Source organism: Nicotiana tabacum, chromosome 20 (genome assembly GCF_000715075.1).
Source record: "Nicotiana tabacum cultivar K326 chromosome 20, ASM71507v2, whole genome shotgun sequence".
NCBI lineage: Eukaryota > Viridiplantae > Streptophyta > Magnoliopsida > Solanales > Solanaceae > Nicotiana > Nicotiana tabacum.
In genome coordinates, this window is record NC_134099.1 from 119336857 (window position 1) to 119355598 (window position 18742).

At 38.9% G+C, this 18742-nt stretch overlaps 1 protein-coding gene across 1 annotated transcript; it reads left to right on the forward strand.

Moving 5' to 3' along the window:
- The first annotated feature begins 263 nt into the window (after positions 1–263).
- Positions 264–1181, forward strand: LOC142174516 (uncharacterized). The gene has a single exon (XM_075240324.1). The coding sequence runs from the start codon at positions 264–266 to the stop codon at positions 1179–1181; it is 918 nt and encodes a 305-aa protein (XP_075096425.1).
- Positions 1182–18742: the final 17561 nt, after the last annotated feature.

An 18742-nucleotide genomic window follows, 5' to 3' on the forward strand; every position in this document is an offset into this window, starting at 1 on the left:
TGAACCAGAAATAGGATATACTACAAGAAGTGGGGTTCCCTGAAGGTACACTTCCATTCAAATATTTGGGGGTACCTTTGGCAGCCAGGAAGCTTACAGTTATTCAATGCTGGCCACTAGTGGAGAGGATTACTCAAAGGATCAACTGTTGGACAGCACGACTCTTATCTTATGCAAGACGAGTTCAACTGATAAAGTCAGTTTTGTTTGGAATACGGTCCTACTGGGCACAGACCTTCCTACTACCAAAAAAGGTGATAAAGATGGTAGAAGCTATTTGCAGATCATTTTTATGGACTGGTTCATCAACAGTTTCAAAAAAGGCCTTGGTCTCTTGGGAAAAAGTCTGTTTACCACAAGTAGCAGGGGGTTTAAATGTAATGAACTTGGTATTTTGGAACAAAGCTGCAGTGGCAAAACACCTCTGGGCAGTGGCTAAAAAGAAGGACTGCTTATGGATCAAATGGATCCATACCTTCTACATAAAGCATCACACACTCGAACATATGCCAATACCCAAGAATGTAGCTTGGGTAGTCAGGAAAATTTTGGAGTCAAGGAAGCTCACTGGGGATGTTCAAGGTATTCAAGAAAACCTGTTGAATAGGTTGGATCAATTACAGAATGACAACTCTTTTAGTATTAGGAAACTTTACAGGCTACAATTCCCCCAACTGCCAAAGGTTCCATGGAAAGGCATAGTATTGCAGCCAAGATTGCATCCCAGATTCAAATTCATTCTGTGGTTAGCATTACAGAGAAGATTAGCTACAGTTGACAGGCTACTGAAGTTTGGTGTTCAAATAGATCAACAATGTGCATTCTGTAAGCTAGCTGGTGAAACATTCGATCATTTATTCTTTGAATGCTATGTGACAAAGGAAGTGTGGTCGAGACTCTTGATATGGTTAGGACATTGCAGACCTATTCAAGATTGGCAACGAGAGGTGGAATGGATAAGTCATTATACCACAAGAAAAAGTGGACAATGGGAAATTGTTACATGTGTCTTTGGCATGATGGTTTACACTATATGGAGGGATAGGAACAAAGTTCGATTCCAGGGAGGTGCAGTAAATGTGAACAACATATGCAGGGAAATAACACTTCATATACACACGAGAGGGCAGGAAATACAACACTGGCAGGGAGCACTTTCAACACTCAACAGATACCCATAAAGGATAGATAAGTTCTTGATCTATAGTTAGCCTAGATGTATTTCAATTAGTTGTTAGTCTAGTTAGTTACTTAGACTTCAGTGGTGAATTCACTGAATCTATAGATAGAAGACATGTAATGAGGAGTAGATGGTCTGCGTCTACATGATCTGTAAATTTCTTTGGAATGAAATAGAGAAACAGCAAGATCTAAAAAAAGTAATATTACAATCCTAAAAAAATAATAAGAATTAAAACAACTTAGATTTGATCAAATTTAATTTATGGTAGAAATCAATTAAAATCGACTCATATTCTTATACTAAATAAATTTTGATAGCTTTCCAAATATAATTATTAACTAACCACATGATCTGCTTTCTTTCATTTCATAATTTTATTATTTTTAGAAATATTACATGGAGAAATAAAATGATAGTGAAAATATTATCATTAGATATAAAGTGTTCAAACAAATAAGAAATTATCTTTTATGATTAATAATAATATGAGTGTGGTAGAAATAGATATTAAATTAAACAAGCTAATGAAAGCCACATAACAATGTAATAATATTATGTATTGAATAATAGAATAGCAAAAATAAGGAATAAATAGAGAGAAATTAATCAAAACTTTCATCATAAAGAAAAATGATAAAACTTATTTAAATTTGAGATGAGAAAGTTGTTATTTATCTATTATGATAAGAAAGATGATATTGTAGATAATACCACACAACTTATGTCTAACAGATAAAATAAGAACTTAAAAATATTAAAAATAAATTTAAAATAGCGTGAGAATATTTATGCTAAGAATTAGTTTAGAAAATAAAATAAAGTGAAATAAAATACTTAAAAATACTATTGATAAATTTTAAAAACTTAAGAATTCAAGCAATATTTTAAAAATAAAATAGATATTTATTTTAAGATTAAAAAATCTATATCTATCTATATTATATTAAAAAGAGAGTAGTATGTATTATCGTTAAGCCAAGTGACAAGCTAAAATGAAGTCAATTGTAGGACAACATTAATTATTAGAAATTATAAATGGAAACATAATTAAAGGAAGTAGTTTAATGAATCTTATACATAATCTAAATATATCTTAGACAAATCTAATCTCTCTCTCTTTATATATATATTGATCCACTCATAAATTTTCTTCTAAATTATCTAGAAATATGGAGGTAAAAAATTACACGGAGAAATAATTTAAATAGAAATATTTCTACTTAGTATTTTTAAGACATAATCTAAATAGATTTTTAGACAAATTTAATAAGGATTAAAACAACTTAGATTTGATCAAATTTAATTTATGGTAGAAATCAATTAAAATTGACTCACATTCTTATACTAAATAAATTTTGATAGCTTTCCAAATATAATTATTAACTAACCACTTGATCTGCTTTCTTTCATTTCATAATTTTATTATTTTTAGAAATAGTACATGGAGAAATAAAATGATAGTGAAAATATTATCATTAGATATAATGTGTTCAAACAAATAAGAAATTAACTTTTATGATTAATAATAAAATGAGTGTGGTAGAAATAGATATTAAATTAAACAAGCTAATGAAAGCCACATAACAATGTAATAATATTATGTATTGAATAATAGAATAGCAAAAATAAGGAATAAATAGAGAGAAATTAATCAAAACTTTCATCATAAAGAAAAATGATAAAACTTATTTAAATTTGAAACGAGAAAGTTGTTATTTATCTATTATGATAAGAAAGACTATATTGTGGATAATACCATACAACTTATGTCTAACAGATAAAATAAGAACTTAAAAATATTGAAAATAAATTTAAAATAGAGTGAGAATATTTATGCTAAGAATTAGTTTAGATAATAAAATAAAGTGAAATAAAAATACTTAAAAATACTATTGATAAATTTAAAAAACTTAAGAATTCAAGCAATATTTTTAAAATAAAATAGATATTTATTTTAAGATTAAAAAATCTATATCTATCTATATTATATTAAAAAGATAGTAATGAAGCATGAGGTTAAGTCAAGTGGCAAGCTATAAAAAAGCCACTTGGCAATTTTAAGACAACATTAAAAATTTGAATTATAAATGAAAACATAATTAATGGAAGTAGTAGTTCAATAAGAATTATTTTTTAATTATGATACAAATCTCTATTAGTAGTATAATTTAATTTACATTTTTTTGTATAATTATGGTAGGGACGAAATAAATTATGGTAGGGACGGATTTTAATTAATTGATCAAGCTTTGTAACTCACCTTATTTTGGTACAATATACATTATTGTAGGTATCTTTAATTAAAAGTTTATGCATAATTCAGTTATGGTAGGTATCCTTTTTTGCGAAAGAATCAATTAAATTTTTATATTGTATCTTACACATTAATTTTAAGTTGAAATAGTAATTTTTTATTTAGTACAAACGTTGTATCTGACCTTATTTGAGTGCAATATACATTACTGTAGGTATCTTTAATTAAAATTTTGTGTATAATTCAGTTATGGTAGGTATCTTTTTTTGAGAAAGAATTAATTAAATTATTATTTTGTATCTTATACATTATTTTTAAGTTGGAATAATAATTGTTTATTTAGTACAAGCTTTGTATCTGACCTTATTTGTGAACAATATACATTACTATAGATATCTTTAATTAAATTTTGTGTATAATTTAATTATGGTAGGAAAAATAATTAAATAGTAATATATATATATATATATATAATGAGGTTATATTAATATTGACAATTCGGACAATAAATATTTCTTAAAATAATAGTGAAAATATTGTTGTAACAATTAGAGTTTTTACGATTAATATTTGAATTGAGTATTGCTAGGTTAAGTTTGAAAGTATAAGATGATTTTTGGAAATGTGGTCCAATGAAAAAAATAGAATAATAAGATATATTTGAATTTGAGATGGGACTTTTTTTTAATATGATAAGAAAATATTTAAGAATATGAACAATAGAGTCAAAGTTACTATTGAAATAATTTTTATTTATTATTTGTATTATATTAAAATGAATATGATAAAAGTGGATATTAAATTTAAGTAAACTAATAAAAATCATATGGCAACGTTAATAATATTAAGTATTGAATATACAATAGCAAAATGAGAAACAAACAGAGAAAAAATTAAAATTTCTATCATAAAGAACAAAAAAGGATAAAACTTATTTAAATTTGATATAAAAAAGTTTTTTTTAAGTATGATAAAAAATGGTCATGATGTGGATAAGGCAACATAACTGAAGTTTAATAGATTAAAAAAATTTTAAAAAATCAAAATATTAATAAATTAGAGATAATGTGAGATTATTTATACTAAGAATTAGTTTAAAAAATAAAATAAAGTAAATATATAATGCTTAAAAATATTATTAATAAATTTAAACAATTTGATAATTTTGGGTATTAATTTTAAATAAAATAAATATTTATTTCAAGATTAAAAAATCATACGTCGATTTATATAATAATATTAAAAGATATAAATAGATTATGATATTAAATAAAGATGCGTGTTAATGAAAGCCACATAAGAAAATAAAATACTATATATTAGGTAACTTAATAGCAATAATAAAAAAATTAAAAATATTTAATATTAGAAATAGAAGGGAAAGACGATCTGAACTTGAGATTTAGATTAAAATTATGGTGAAACGCTCAAACTATGGATAGAACTACAAAATTAAAGTTTTACTAGATAAAAAACTAAAAATTGGATAACAAATTAAATCTAAGGAAATACAAAATAAATATCTCGTGTGGGTAATTTTATGAAAGAAAATTAAAGTTTATTTGTATCCTAACGTTAAAAGAGAAAGAAAATTTAACTACACGTGATACAAAAAACAATTATAAGAAAATTCAATAGATTTAAAATATAATAATAAAAAATTATCTATTAATATTGTCACGACCCAAAATCCACTAAGGGTCGTGATGGTGCCGGACATCACTGTCAGGCAAGCCACCGCGAAAGTATTAATAAATTCTCATTTTATCTAATTATTTTGAATAATTTCCTTTAAACAAATAAATAATAATTAATAATCTCCACTGAATAAATGAGGATGTCTTTAGAAAATTTAACTACTGAAATAAAATTCCGTGATCATCCCAAAACCCGGTGTCACAAGTGCATGAGCAATTACTAAGTAATCGAATAAAGCACAACAACTGTCCGGAATGCAAATTGGACAGAAAGTAACTACAATACACTGAAAGAGACTGTACTGGCTGCGGGCCGCCTCGAGGAATGCAGCTCGCTTAAGTCTCCGTATCAACCAAAGCCGCTATGCCACTAAGCCACTAGCCACATATGAACCTGTGCAACAAAAATGCACAACAAGTATAGTATGAGTAATGCTGCTCGGTGGGCCGGGCCTGAACCGGACCGGACCGGGCCCGCGGTCCTAACGGGCCTGGTGGGCCTGGTGGGCCGGTCCTGGGTGGGCCGGTCTTGGTGGGCCTCTGAGCCCGTCACGGGCTGGTCTCCATGGTTGAGCCCACGAGCCCGGGACCGTTTGGCCCGGGACCGGCAGGCGGGCCTGGGCCGGTCCTGGCGGGCCTGGCGGGCCCAACGGCTATTTTAAAAAAAAAAAAAAAAAAAAAAAAAAAATCAAACGGCCATATTTAAAATCTAGCCGTTTGGGCTGAAAATATGACCGTTTTTTAAGTTAAAAAAATGGCCATTTGGCCCCCAAACTTTATTTTAACCCCAAACTTTATATAATTACACTTTTCCCCATTTCTCAACTATAAATACCCCCTCATTCTTTCATTTTTATTCACCAATTCATCAATATCTCTCAATATCTCTCAATCTCTCTCAATCTCTCTACTACAATTACTTAATTTATTGTTGAAATTTCGTGAAAAATTGTGAACCTTGAAGGATTTACGGAGGATTCGGCTTATGAAGAAATGATAGCGGAACTTACGGAGGATTCGGCTTCGCCCGGAAGTGGTGATGAACAAGCTTCTTTTCCACCACCACCAACGCAACCTCCTCCGAACCTTGAAGGATTTATGAGATTTGTTAGAGATAATACATAGAATAATATGTAACTTGTATTTTGGCACATCTTCCTTAGTTTTTTTCCTTCTAATGGTGGTATTAGTACCTTGTTGTGCTCATTCCATTGGGGGAAGGATGACTAAGAAAGATATGTCATTTTTTGGTAATAAAATTTATTGCTTCTACCCATGAGCTTCTTTTCGCAATATTTCTTTGTCTATACTTAGAATTATTTATATGCTACAATATATACATAATATACAATATATATACTACAAGAAAATATATTTATAAGATACAATATATACATAAGATACAATATATATACTACAAGAAAATATATAAGAGAATATATATACATAAGATACAATATAATATACTACAAGAAAATATATTATGCTACAATATATACATAATATACAATATATATACTACAAGAAAATATATAAGAGAATATATATACATAAGATACAATATAATATACTACAAGAAAATATATTATGCTACAATATATACATAATATACAATATATATACTACAAGAAAATATATTTATAAGCTACAATATATACATAAGATACAATATATATACTACAAGAAAATATATAAGAGAATATATATACATAAGATACAATATAATATACTACAAGCAAATATATAAGAGAATATATATACATAAGATACAATATAATATACTACAAGCAAATATATTATGCTACAATATATACATAATATACAATATATATACTACAAGAAAATATATTTATAAGCTACAATATATACATAATATACAATATATATACTACAAGAAAATATATAAGAGAATATATATACATAAGATACAATATATATACTACAAGAAAATATATTATGCTACAATATATACATAATATACAATATATATACTACAAGAAAATATATAAGAGAATATATATACATAAGATACAATATAATATACTACAAGAAAATATATTATGCTACAATATATACATAATATACAATATATATACTACAAGAAAATATATTTATAAGCTACAATATATACATAAGATACAATATATATACTAAAAGAAAATATATAAGAGAATATATATACATAAGATACAATATAATATCAAGAAGTGATATTTATGCATGACAATTTAGTGTTTTACTATTGTTTTGTTATTTTCTTTTTCGTCAAGCACTTTAATAATTAGATATACATATATACTACATATTAATATAGCCATGATACTACAAGAAATTGTCTTTAAAAAAAAAAAAAAACCCGCTAGGCCCGCGAAGCCCACGAGCCCGGCCCGTTAAGCACAGGACCATGTGGGCTTAGGCCCGTCACGGGCCGGTTCCACCCATTAGGCCCACGAAGACCGGGACCGCCAGGCCCGGGACCGCCAGAGCCCGGGACCACGAAGCCCGGGACCGCGAGGCCCGGCCCGTTAGGCCCACTAAGGCCCGGGCCCGGGACAAAATACAGCCCTAAGTATGAGTACAAAAATAACGTGTACTCAATGAGTATCCCGTCTAATCTCGAAGAAGTAGAGACGAGAGGTCGACTTCGACACTTACTAGTGGTCCAATAATGTTATATCGATAATATAGTAAACCTAGATTTTTATAAACATGATTATAATTCAATGGAATGAAGCAAGTAAGCAATTCTTTCTTTTATAGAGAATTTCCAAATTTCTCTTCATCATTTAAACATAATTTCATAAGTCGAGGAGAAGGCAACAACGACTTCAATGAGTTTCAAGGCAAGTAATACAAGCATGCGCAAATCATGCCGAGGTCGTACGACCCAATCCAACAATATTTAAAATGTGCAATGCCGAGGGTCGAACAGCGCGAACCATAGATGCATCTATTTAATCTGCCGAGGCGTTCGGCCCGCTCCAAAATAAACACATACAGATTGACAACTAAGAAGTTCACACAGAGAAATTTTCCAAAGAAAGCCAATCCACTTTTAACCATTTAAGAAAAATGAAGTTTAATCAGTTTAGAAATTCATTTACTAATTCAATGTGATTTAAGCAATTTAAGTTGTCAATAAGTTCACAAATAATCCAAGTATAACATGCTCTTGGGTCCTAAGCTACCCGGACAATAGCATAATAGTAGCTACGCACGGACTCTCGTCACCTTGTGCATACGTAGCCCCTACAAATAGGAGCACATAACCAATTAACTCACCTATGGGGACAATTACCTCTTGCAAGGTTAGAAAGGAGACTCACCTCGCTCCGAAGATCCATAACCAATATTCTACACTCTTCCGAAGACTCAAATTGATGCACAACGCTCCAAAACTAGTCAATAATTATGCAAATCCATTAATATATGCTCAATTAATCATTACAATCCAATTTATAATAATTCCTAATCCCGATCGAAAAGTTGACAAAATTGCCCTCGGGCCCACGTGCCCGGATGTCACGACCTGAATTCCCCACCATCAGGAGTCGTGATGGCGCCTACTGTCGGAGCTAGGCAAGCCAACCTTAACATACCTTTTCAACTAATTTTCAACAAGATAATAATAAAAACAATAAATTCAAGCGGAAGCCTTAATTTAATATTAAATGAACGAAAATGCGGAAAAATTAACATCATCCTCTACCCAAGATTTAGTGTCACAATACTCACGGACTACTATAAGATACTACAAATAAGAGTTTGAAAGAAAATACATAAGAAGTCTGCTTCGATACAATGAAAACAAACTGAAATGAAATAGAAGAGACTCAGGGCCCACGCACGCCAGCTAACTACCTAGGAGTCTCTAGACTGAAGGCATGCTCCCAATCTACTGCTATTGCGGTCCGTAAACTACTCCCGAATCTGTGCACAAAAAGGGCACAGAAGTGTAGCATCAGCACAACCGACACCATGTGCTGGTAAGTGCCTGGCCTAACCCCGGCGGGGTAGTGACGAGGCTAGACAAGACCTACCTCAATTAACCTATACAGATATATGTGCAACAACGGAAAAATATACAGAATTTAAACAGATAATAGGGAGGGGACATGTTGTGGGGTGTAACAATTTAGATATAAGACCAACGAACAGAGAGATGGAAACTGAATAATTAACATCTATGAAAGAGAGCAAGTGAATCAACAACTGCACGACACCAACCTTCGTGCTTTTACTCTCAATTCTCACCAAAACTGTCAAATATAGTGCACGACATCACCCTTCTTGCTTTTCCACGCATAACTATCACATCAAGGCACGGAATGACCCTTCGTGCTCAAATAATTAGAGACATGGCACGGAAAGACCCTTCATGCATAATCGCTCTTCCTCACCCAATCATTGGTCACAACCAATCGGGGAAGGGAATATACAACAAGATTAAACATCCCGACAAGGGAGAACAAATCAACAATAAGTCCTGGCAAGGGAAAAATACCACACTTCCTTCTTTAACTCATCTGCTTCTCAACTATCACTTCATAATTATATTAGCAAGTAATTAGCTCAACTGTTTCGCATCTTTCGAATTTAAAAGCAACTACGACTCACGGTCATGCTAGACTCCGGTGCATAGATAACCGACACCATGCCTATACACCGTACTCCACAGTTAACACGTAGCAAATAACATCCAAATCCTAATCCCTCAAGCCAAAGTTAGAACAAACACTTACCTCGAATGCTCCAAACTCAACTCACGCTTCTAGTATAGCTTTACCTCTTGATTCCACCACCAATCCGCTCAAATCTAGTCATAAGTTACTTAATCACATTAATAATTACTAAATGAATCACTCCTCATGCATGAAAATAAATTTTACAAGGTTTTTTCCCAAAATGGTCAAAAAAACACCCCCGGACCCACGTGGTCGAAACTCGAGGTTCTGACCAAAACCCGGTTATCCATTCTTCCACGAGTCCAAATATATGATTTGTTTTGAAATCGGACCTCAAATTGAGGTCCAACTCCTCAATTTGTAGAAAACTTAGGTTCTACCCAAAAAATCCAAATTCACCCCGGAAAATCTTTGATTTGAAGTTGAAATTATGTTAAAAGATGTTATGGAATAAAGAAATTAAGTTAGAAATCACTTACCAATCGTTTTGGAGAAGAAAAGTTGTTTGGAAAATCACCTCTTAGGTTTTGGGTTTTTGAAAAGTGAAAAATGACTGAGATTTTCCGAACATGTATACCTTTCTGAGGACCTGGCGCGGACCGCACAAAAATGCGTCGCGGCCGGGCCGAGTGGGAGAAAATTGGGGCTTCTCTGAACCCTTCCAGCGCGGACCGCACTATTTTGGTGCGCGGCCGCGCTGGTTAACCTAAAACCCTAGCCCTCAGACTCAGCCACGCGGACCGAACAGAAAGGCATCGCGGCCGCGCGGCTCCAGCGCGGACCGCGCGGAAATGACCGCGGCTGCGCTGGTGTCTGCAACACCTAAACCTGCATTTTCTTAAGTCCAAGACCTCGACCTCCTGTGCCCCATTCAAAACTCACCCAAGTCCTCGGGGCTCCAAACCAAACATGCACACAACCTTAAAAACATCTTACGGACTTACTCGTGCGATCAATTCGCCAAAATAACATCATATACATAGGATCAAGCCTCACACACATGATTTTCTTTCAACTTTCATAAAAACTCAAATTCCCCATTTTAAGTCCGAAACACGTCGTATGACGTCCGTTTTTAGCCAAACTTTACAGATAGTGCTTAAAACATATTTAAGACTCATACCGGGCGTCGGAACCAAAATACGAGCCCGATACCACAGTTTTCTGATCAATTTTCTTCTTCATTTTCCTTAATTAATTTCAGAAAACAATTCCACACAAAAATTCATTTCTCGGGCTTGGGACATCGGAATTTAATTCCGGGCACACGCCCAAGTCCTATATTTTTCTACGGACCCTCCGGGACCGTCGAATCACAGGTCCGGGTCCGTTTACCCAAAATGTTGACCGAAGTCAATATTATGCGTATTAAATATCAAAATTCATCAAATTTCTCGCAAAATTTGCATATTTCAACATAAAAGCTTTTCCGGCTTCGCGCCCGGACTGCGCATGCAATATCGAGGCAACTAAAAGCGAGGTTTTCAAGGCCTCGGAAGCACGGAACAAGGAAGAATTACGGTGATGACCCTTTGGGTCGTCACATTCTCCACCTCTAAAACAACTGTTCGTTCTCGAACAGACAAAAGAAAGAAGTACATGAGTCGGGAAATAAATGAGGATAACGGCTCTGCATATCGAACTCGGACTCCCAGGTCGATGCCTTAGGAGGCTGACCTCTCCACTGAACACGCACCGAAGGAAAACTCTTCGACCTCAACTATCGAACCTGCCGGTCTAGAATAGCCACTGGCTCCTCTTCGTATGACAGATCTTTGTCCAATTGGACAGTGCTGAAATCTAACACGTGCGATGGATCTCCGCAATACTTCCGGAGCATAGATACATGAAACACGGGATGCACAGCTGACAAGCTAGGTGGCAAGGCAAGTCTATAAGCCACCTCTCCCACACGATCAAGAATCTCAAATGGAGCGATGAACCTAAGGCTGAGCTTGCCCTTCTTCCCAAATCGCATCACGCCCTTCATAGGCGATACACGGAGCAATACCCGCTCACCAACCATGAAAGCAACATCTCTGACCTTGCGGTCTACATAACTCTTCTGTCTGGACTGAGCTGTACGAAGTCTATCCTGAATAATCCTGACCTTGTCCAAGGCCTCCTGAACCAGATCCATACCCAATAATCGAGCCTCTCCCAGCTCAAACCATCAAACTGGAGACCGACATCGCCTACCATACAACACCTCATACGGAGCCATCTGAATGCTGGACTGGTAGCTGTTGTTGTAGGTGAACTCTGCTAAAGGCAAAAACTGGTCCCACGAGCCTCCAAAATCGATGACACAGGCTCGGAGCATGTCCTCAAGAATCTGAATAGTCCTCTCAGACTGACCGTCCGTCTGGGGATGAAATGTTGTACTCAACTCAACCTGGATGCCTAACTCTCGTTGAACCGCTCTCCAGAAATGTGAGGTAAACTGCGTACCCCGATCCGAAATGATAGATAGCGGCACCCCATGAAGGCGAACAATCTCCCTGATATAAATCTCGGCTAACCTTTCGGACGAATAGGTGGCTGCAATAGGAACAGAATGAGCTGACTTGGTCAGCCTATCAACAATGACCCAAACTGCATCAAACTTTTTCCGAGTCATCGGAAGTCCAGTAACGAAATCCATCGTAATCCTCTCCCACTTCCACTCGGGAAGTGCAATCCTCTGAAATAGACCACCAGGCCTTTGATTCTCGTACTTAACCTGCTGACAATTCAAACACCGAGCCACATGCACAACGATGTCTTTCTTCATCTTACGCCACCAATAGTGCTGCCTCAGATCCTGATACATCTCCGCGGCACCCGGGTGAATGGAATACCGAGAACTGTGGGCCTCCGCTAAGATCAACTCTCGAATCCCATCAACATTGGGCACACAAACTCGCCCCTGCAATCTCAATACGCCATCATCATCTAAGGTTACTTTCTTGGCACCTCCACGCTGCACCGTGTCTCTCAAGACACACAAATGGGGATCATCGAATTGCCGATCACGCATACGCTCCAATAACGAAGAACGAGCGACCGTGCAAGCTAATACTCGACTAGGCTCAGAAATGTCCAACCTCACAAACTGATTGGCCAAAGCCTGAACGTCCAAAGCAGGCGGTCTCTCACCGACCGTAATATAAGCAAGATTGCCCATACTGGCTGACTTCCTACTCAAGGCATCGGCCACCACGTTGGCCTTTCCTGGGTGATATAAGATAGTGATGTCATAATCTTTTAGCAACTCTAACCACCTCCTCTGCCTCAAATTCAACTCTTTCTGCTTGAACAGATACTGAAGATTCTTATGATCCGTGAACACCTCACATGCCACACCATACAGATAGTGCCTCCAAATCTTCAATGCGTGAACAATGGCTGCCAACTCCAAGTCATGCACTGGATAGTTCTTCTCATGAACCTTCAACTGCCTCGAAGCATAGGCAATGACCTTGCCATCCTGCATCAACACTGCACCAAGTCCAATGCGAGATGCATCACAACAGACTGTATAGGGCCCTGAACCTGTGGGCAAAACCAACACCGGTGTCGTGGTCAAAGCTACCTTGAGCCTCTGAAAGCTCGCCTCACACTCATCTGACCACCTGAACTGGGCACCCTTCTGGGTCAATCTGGTCATAGGGGCTGCAATGGATGAAAACCCCTCCACGAACCGACGGTAGTAACCTGCTAACCCCAGGAAACTCCGAATCTCCGTAGCTGAAGCTGGTCGAGGCCAGTTCTTGACTGCCTCTATCTTCTTCAGGTCTACCTGAATACTAGCTGCTGATATGACATGACCCAGGAATGCAATCGAACTCAACCAGAACTCGCACTTTGAGAACTTAGCATACAACTGACTATCCTTCAGGGTCTGAAGAACCACTCTGAGGTGTTGCTCATGCTCCTCCTGACTGCGAGAGTATATAAGAATGTCGTCAATGAAGACTAGCACGAACAAGTCCAAATAAGGTCTGAACACTCGGTTCATTAACTCCATGAACGCTGCTGGGGCATTTGTCAATCCGAATGACATGACCAAAAACTCATAGTGCCCATACCGAGTGCGAAATGCTGTCTTAGGGACATCAGACGCCCTAATCCTCAGCTGGTGGTAGCCAGATCTCAAATCTATCTTTGAAAACACCCTCGCACCCTGAAGCTGGTCGAACAAATCGTCAATCCGCGGCAGTGGATACTTGTTCTTTATCGTCACCTTGTTCAACTGCCGGTAATCAATGCACATCCTCATCGACCTATCCTTTTTCTTCACGAACAACACTGGTGCACCCCAAGGTGATACACTGGGTCTAATGAAACCCTTATCAAGCAAGTCCTGAAGCTGCTCTTTCAACTCTTTCAACTCTGGCGGGGCCATGCGATATGGCGGAATGGAAATAGGCTGAGTGCCCGAAGCCAGATCAATACAGAAATCAATATCCCTGTCGGGCGGCATACCCGGCAGGTCTGAAGGGAAAACCTCCGGGAACTCCCGAACAATAGGAACAGAGTCAATTGATGGAACCTCTGTGCTAGAGTCGCGAACATACGCTAGATATGCTAGACACCCCTTCTCGACCATAAGTCGAGCCTTGACATACGAAATAACACTGCGGGTGGCATGGCCTGGGGTCCCTCTCCACTTAAGTTGGGTAAAATCTGGCAAGTCCAAGGTCACGGTCTTGGCGTGACAATCCAGAATAGCATGATACGGGGACAACCAGTCCATCCCCAATATAACGTCAAAGTCCACCATATCTAAAAGCAATAAGTCGACACGGGTCTCAAGACCGTCAAATACCACCACACATGAACGATGCACTCGGTCGACCACTATAGATTCACCAACCGGTGTGGACACATATACAGGAATACCCAAAGCCTCACTAGGCATGATCAAATAGGGTGCAAAATAGGACGACACATAAGAATACATAGATCCCGGGTCAAATAACACAGAAGCACCCCTACCACAGACCAGAATAGTCCCTGTAATCACAGCATCTGATGACTCAGCCTCTGGCCTGGCCGGCAAAGCATAACAATGGGGCTGACCCCCACCTCCCTGAACTGTGTCTCTGGGGCGATCGACTGCTGGCTGACCCCTGCCTCTAGCGGTCCGAGCTCCACCTCTACGGTCTCTCTCTCCACCCTTATGATCCCTACCCCCGCCTCTAGCTGGCTGGGCGGCCTGTGGATCACCTACTGCCTGGATCGTAGGGTGAGGACCCTGCTGCTGAGAACTACTCGAGGCTCGGGGGCAAAACCTGACAATTTGACTCGGGTCACCACAACCATAACATGCCCTCGGCTACTAGGACTGTTGGCCCTGTTGACCTGTATGTCCTCCCCTGAAGCTCTGAAGTGGCGGTGCACTGATGGGGGCTGGTGTTGCGCTGAAGGTTTGCTGACCCGAATAATACTGTTGAGGACCACCACCGCTTGGAGTACCATGAGAAACCTGAAGTGCCGACTGGAAGGGCCTCTGAGAGTGGCCTCTGTCATATGAATCCCTACATCTAGACGAGGTACCACTAAATCTAACAGAATAATGGGGCCTCTTATCGACCCATGACCACCTCCTTGAGCAAGTGCCATCTCTATCCGGCGGGCACCATCTGCTGCCTCCTGAAATGAAATCTCACCATCGGCACTCATGGCCATCTGAACACGGATCGGCTGGGCCAACCCATCAACAAACCTCCGCACCCTCTCTCTCTCAGTGGGGAGTATCACAATGGCATGACGAGCGAGATCAATGAACCGGGTCTCATACTGGGTAACCGTCATAGGACCCTGCTGGAGACGCTCAAACTGCATGCAAAGAGCATCTCGCTGAGTAACTGGAAGGAACTTCCCCAGAAATAACTCTGAAAACTGATCCCAGGTCAATAATGGCGACCCTGCTGGCCTGGCTAAACAGAAATCCCTCCATCAAGTCTTGGCGGATCCTGCCAGGTGAAAAGGGGCGAAATCAACCCCATTGGTCTCTACAATGCCCATAGTCCGTAGAACCTCATGACAGCTGAATATGAAATCCTGAGCATCCTCTGAGGGAGTGCCACTATATGTAGTAGTGAAGAGCTTGGTGAAACGATCAAGCCTCCACAAAGCATCCGCGGACATAGCCGCACCATCACTGGACTGAGCCGCAATACCTGGCTGGGCTGCCACAGCTGGCTGAACTGCTACGACTGGCTGAACTGCTGGAACCTGAGCCTGAGGAGCTACCGGCTCTGGAGTACGATTATCGGGAGTCTGAACCCCTCCCCAGCCTGAGATGTGGTTGGAGCTACGGGAAGCAAACCCGCCCTAGAAATGCCCTCTATAAAGCCTACCGGTCGGACCAAAGCATCCTGAAGCACTGGAGTGGCTATGAAACCCTCTAGGACCTGAGCTGGGCCCACTGGAGCTGCTGGAGCTGGAACCCCTTCGTCATAGTCAATATGAGGCTCCACCTCTGGGACTGCCGCTCGGGGTGGAGCTCTGCCCCGGCCTCTGCCTCTGGCACGGCCTCGCCCTCTGCCCCTAATAGGAGCTGCTGCTGGGGGCTCGGGCTACTGCGCGGTAGAAGAGGAAGCACGTGTTCTCGCCATCTGCGAAAGAACAGAGTGGAAAAACAATCAGTACTTGAGAAACAGAATCGCACGACAAGAATGAACAAGGTGAAGTTTCCCTAACTCGGTAGCCTCTACGGGATAAATACAGACGTCTCCGTACCAATCCCTCAGACTCTATTGAGCTTGTCCGTGAATTGTGAGACCTAAGTAACCTAGTGCTCTGATACCAACTTGTCACGACCCGAATTCCCCACCATCGGGAGTCGTGATGGCGCCTACTGTCGGAGCAAGGCAAGCCAACCTTAAAATACCTTTTCAACTAATTTTCAACAAGATAATAATAATAACAATAAATTCAAGCGGAAGCCTTAATTTATATTAAATGAACGAAAATACGGAAAAATTAACATCATCCTCTACCCAAGATTTAGTATCACAATACTCACGGACTACTATAAGATACTACAAATAAGAGTTTGAAAGAAAATACATAAGGAGTCTGCTTCGATACAATGAAAACAAACTGAAATGAAATAGATGAGACTCAGGGCCCACGCACGCCAGCGAACTACCTAGGAGTCTCTGGACTGAAGGCACGCTCCCAATCTACTGCTACTGCGGTCCGTAAGCTACTCCCGAATCTGTGCACAAAAAGGCCATAGAAGTGTAGCATCAGCACAACCGACCCCATGTGCTGGTAAGTGCCTGGCCTAACCCCGGCGGGGTAGTGACGAGGCTAGACCAGACATACCTCAATTAACCTGTACAGATATATGTGCAACAACGGAAAAATATACAGAATTTAAACAGATAATAGGGAGGGGACATGCTATGGGGTGTAACAATTTAGATATAAGACCAACGAACAGAGAGATGGAAACTGAATAATTAACATCTATGAAAGAGAGCAAGTGAATCAACAACTGCACGGCACCAACCTTCGTGCTTTTACTCTCAATTCTCACCAAAACTGTCAAATATAGTGCACGACATCACCCTTCGTGCTTTTCCTCGCATAACTCTCACATCAAGGCACGGAATGACCCTTCGTGCTCAAATAATTAGAGACATGGCACGGAAAGACCCTTCGTGCATCATTATCAAAACATGGCACGGAAAGACCCTTCGTGCATAATCGCTCTTCCTCACCCAATCATCGGTCACAACCAATCGGGGAAGGGAATATACAACAAGATTAAACATCCCGGCAAGGGAGAACAAATCAACAATAAGTCCCGGCAAGGGAAAAATACCACACTTCCTTCTTTAACTCATCTGCTTCTCAACTATCACTTCATAATTATATTAGCAAGTAATTAGCTCAACTGTTTCGCATCTTTCGAATTTAAAAGCAACTACGACTCACGGTCATGCTAGACTCCGGTGCATAGATAACCGTCACCATGCCTATACACCGTACTCCACAGTTAACACGTAGCAAATAACATCCAAATCCTAATCCCTCAAGCCAAAGTTAGAACAAACACTTACCTCGAATGCTCCAAACTCAACTCACGCTTCTAGTATAGCTTTACCTCTTGATTCCGCCACCAATTTGCTCGAATCTAGTCATAAGTTACTTAATCACATTAATAATTACTAAATGAATCACTCCCCATGTATGAAAATAAATTTTACAAGGTTTTTTCCCAAAATGGTCCAAAAACACCCCCGGACCCACGTGGTCGAAACTCGAGGTTCGGACCAAAACCCGGTTACCCATTCTCCCACGAGTCCAAATATATGATTTGTTTTGAAATCGGACCTCAAATTGAGGTCCAACTCCTCAATTTGTAGAAAACCTAGGTTCTACCCAAAACACCCAATTTCACCCCGGAAAATCTTTGATTTGAAGTTGAAATTATGTTAAAAGATGTTATGGAATAAAGAAATTAAGTTAGAAATCACTTACCAATCGTTTTGGAGAAGAAAAGTTATTTGGAAAATCGTCTCTTAGGTTTTGGGTTTTTGAAAAGTGAAAAATGACTGAGATTTTCCGAACTTGTATACCTTTCTGAGGACTTGGCGCAGACCGCACAAAAATGCATCGCGGCCGCGCCGAGTGGGAGAAAAATTGGGGCTTCTCTGAACCCTTCCAGCGCGGACCGCACTGTTTTGGTGCGCGGCCGCACTGGTTAACCTGAAACCCTAGCCCTCAGACTCTGCCACGCGGACTGCACAGAAAGGCATCGCGGCCGCGCGGCTCCAGCGCGGACCACGCGGAAATGACCGCGGCCGCGCTGGTGTCTGCAACACCTGAACCTGCATTTTCTTAAGTCCAAGACCTCCCGTGCCCCATTCAAAACTCACCCGAGCCCTCGGGGCTCCAAACCAAACATGCACACAACCTTAAA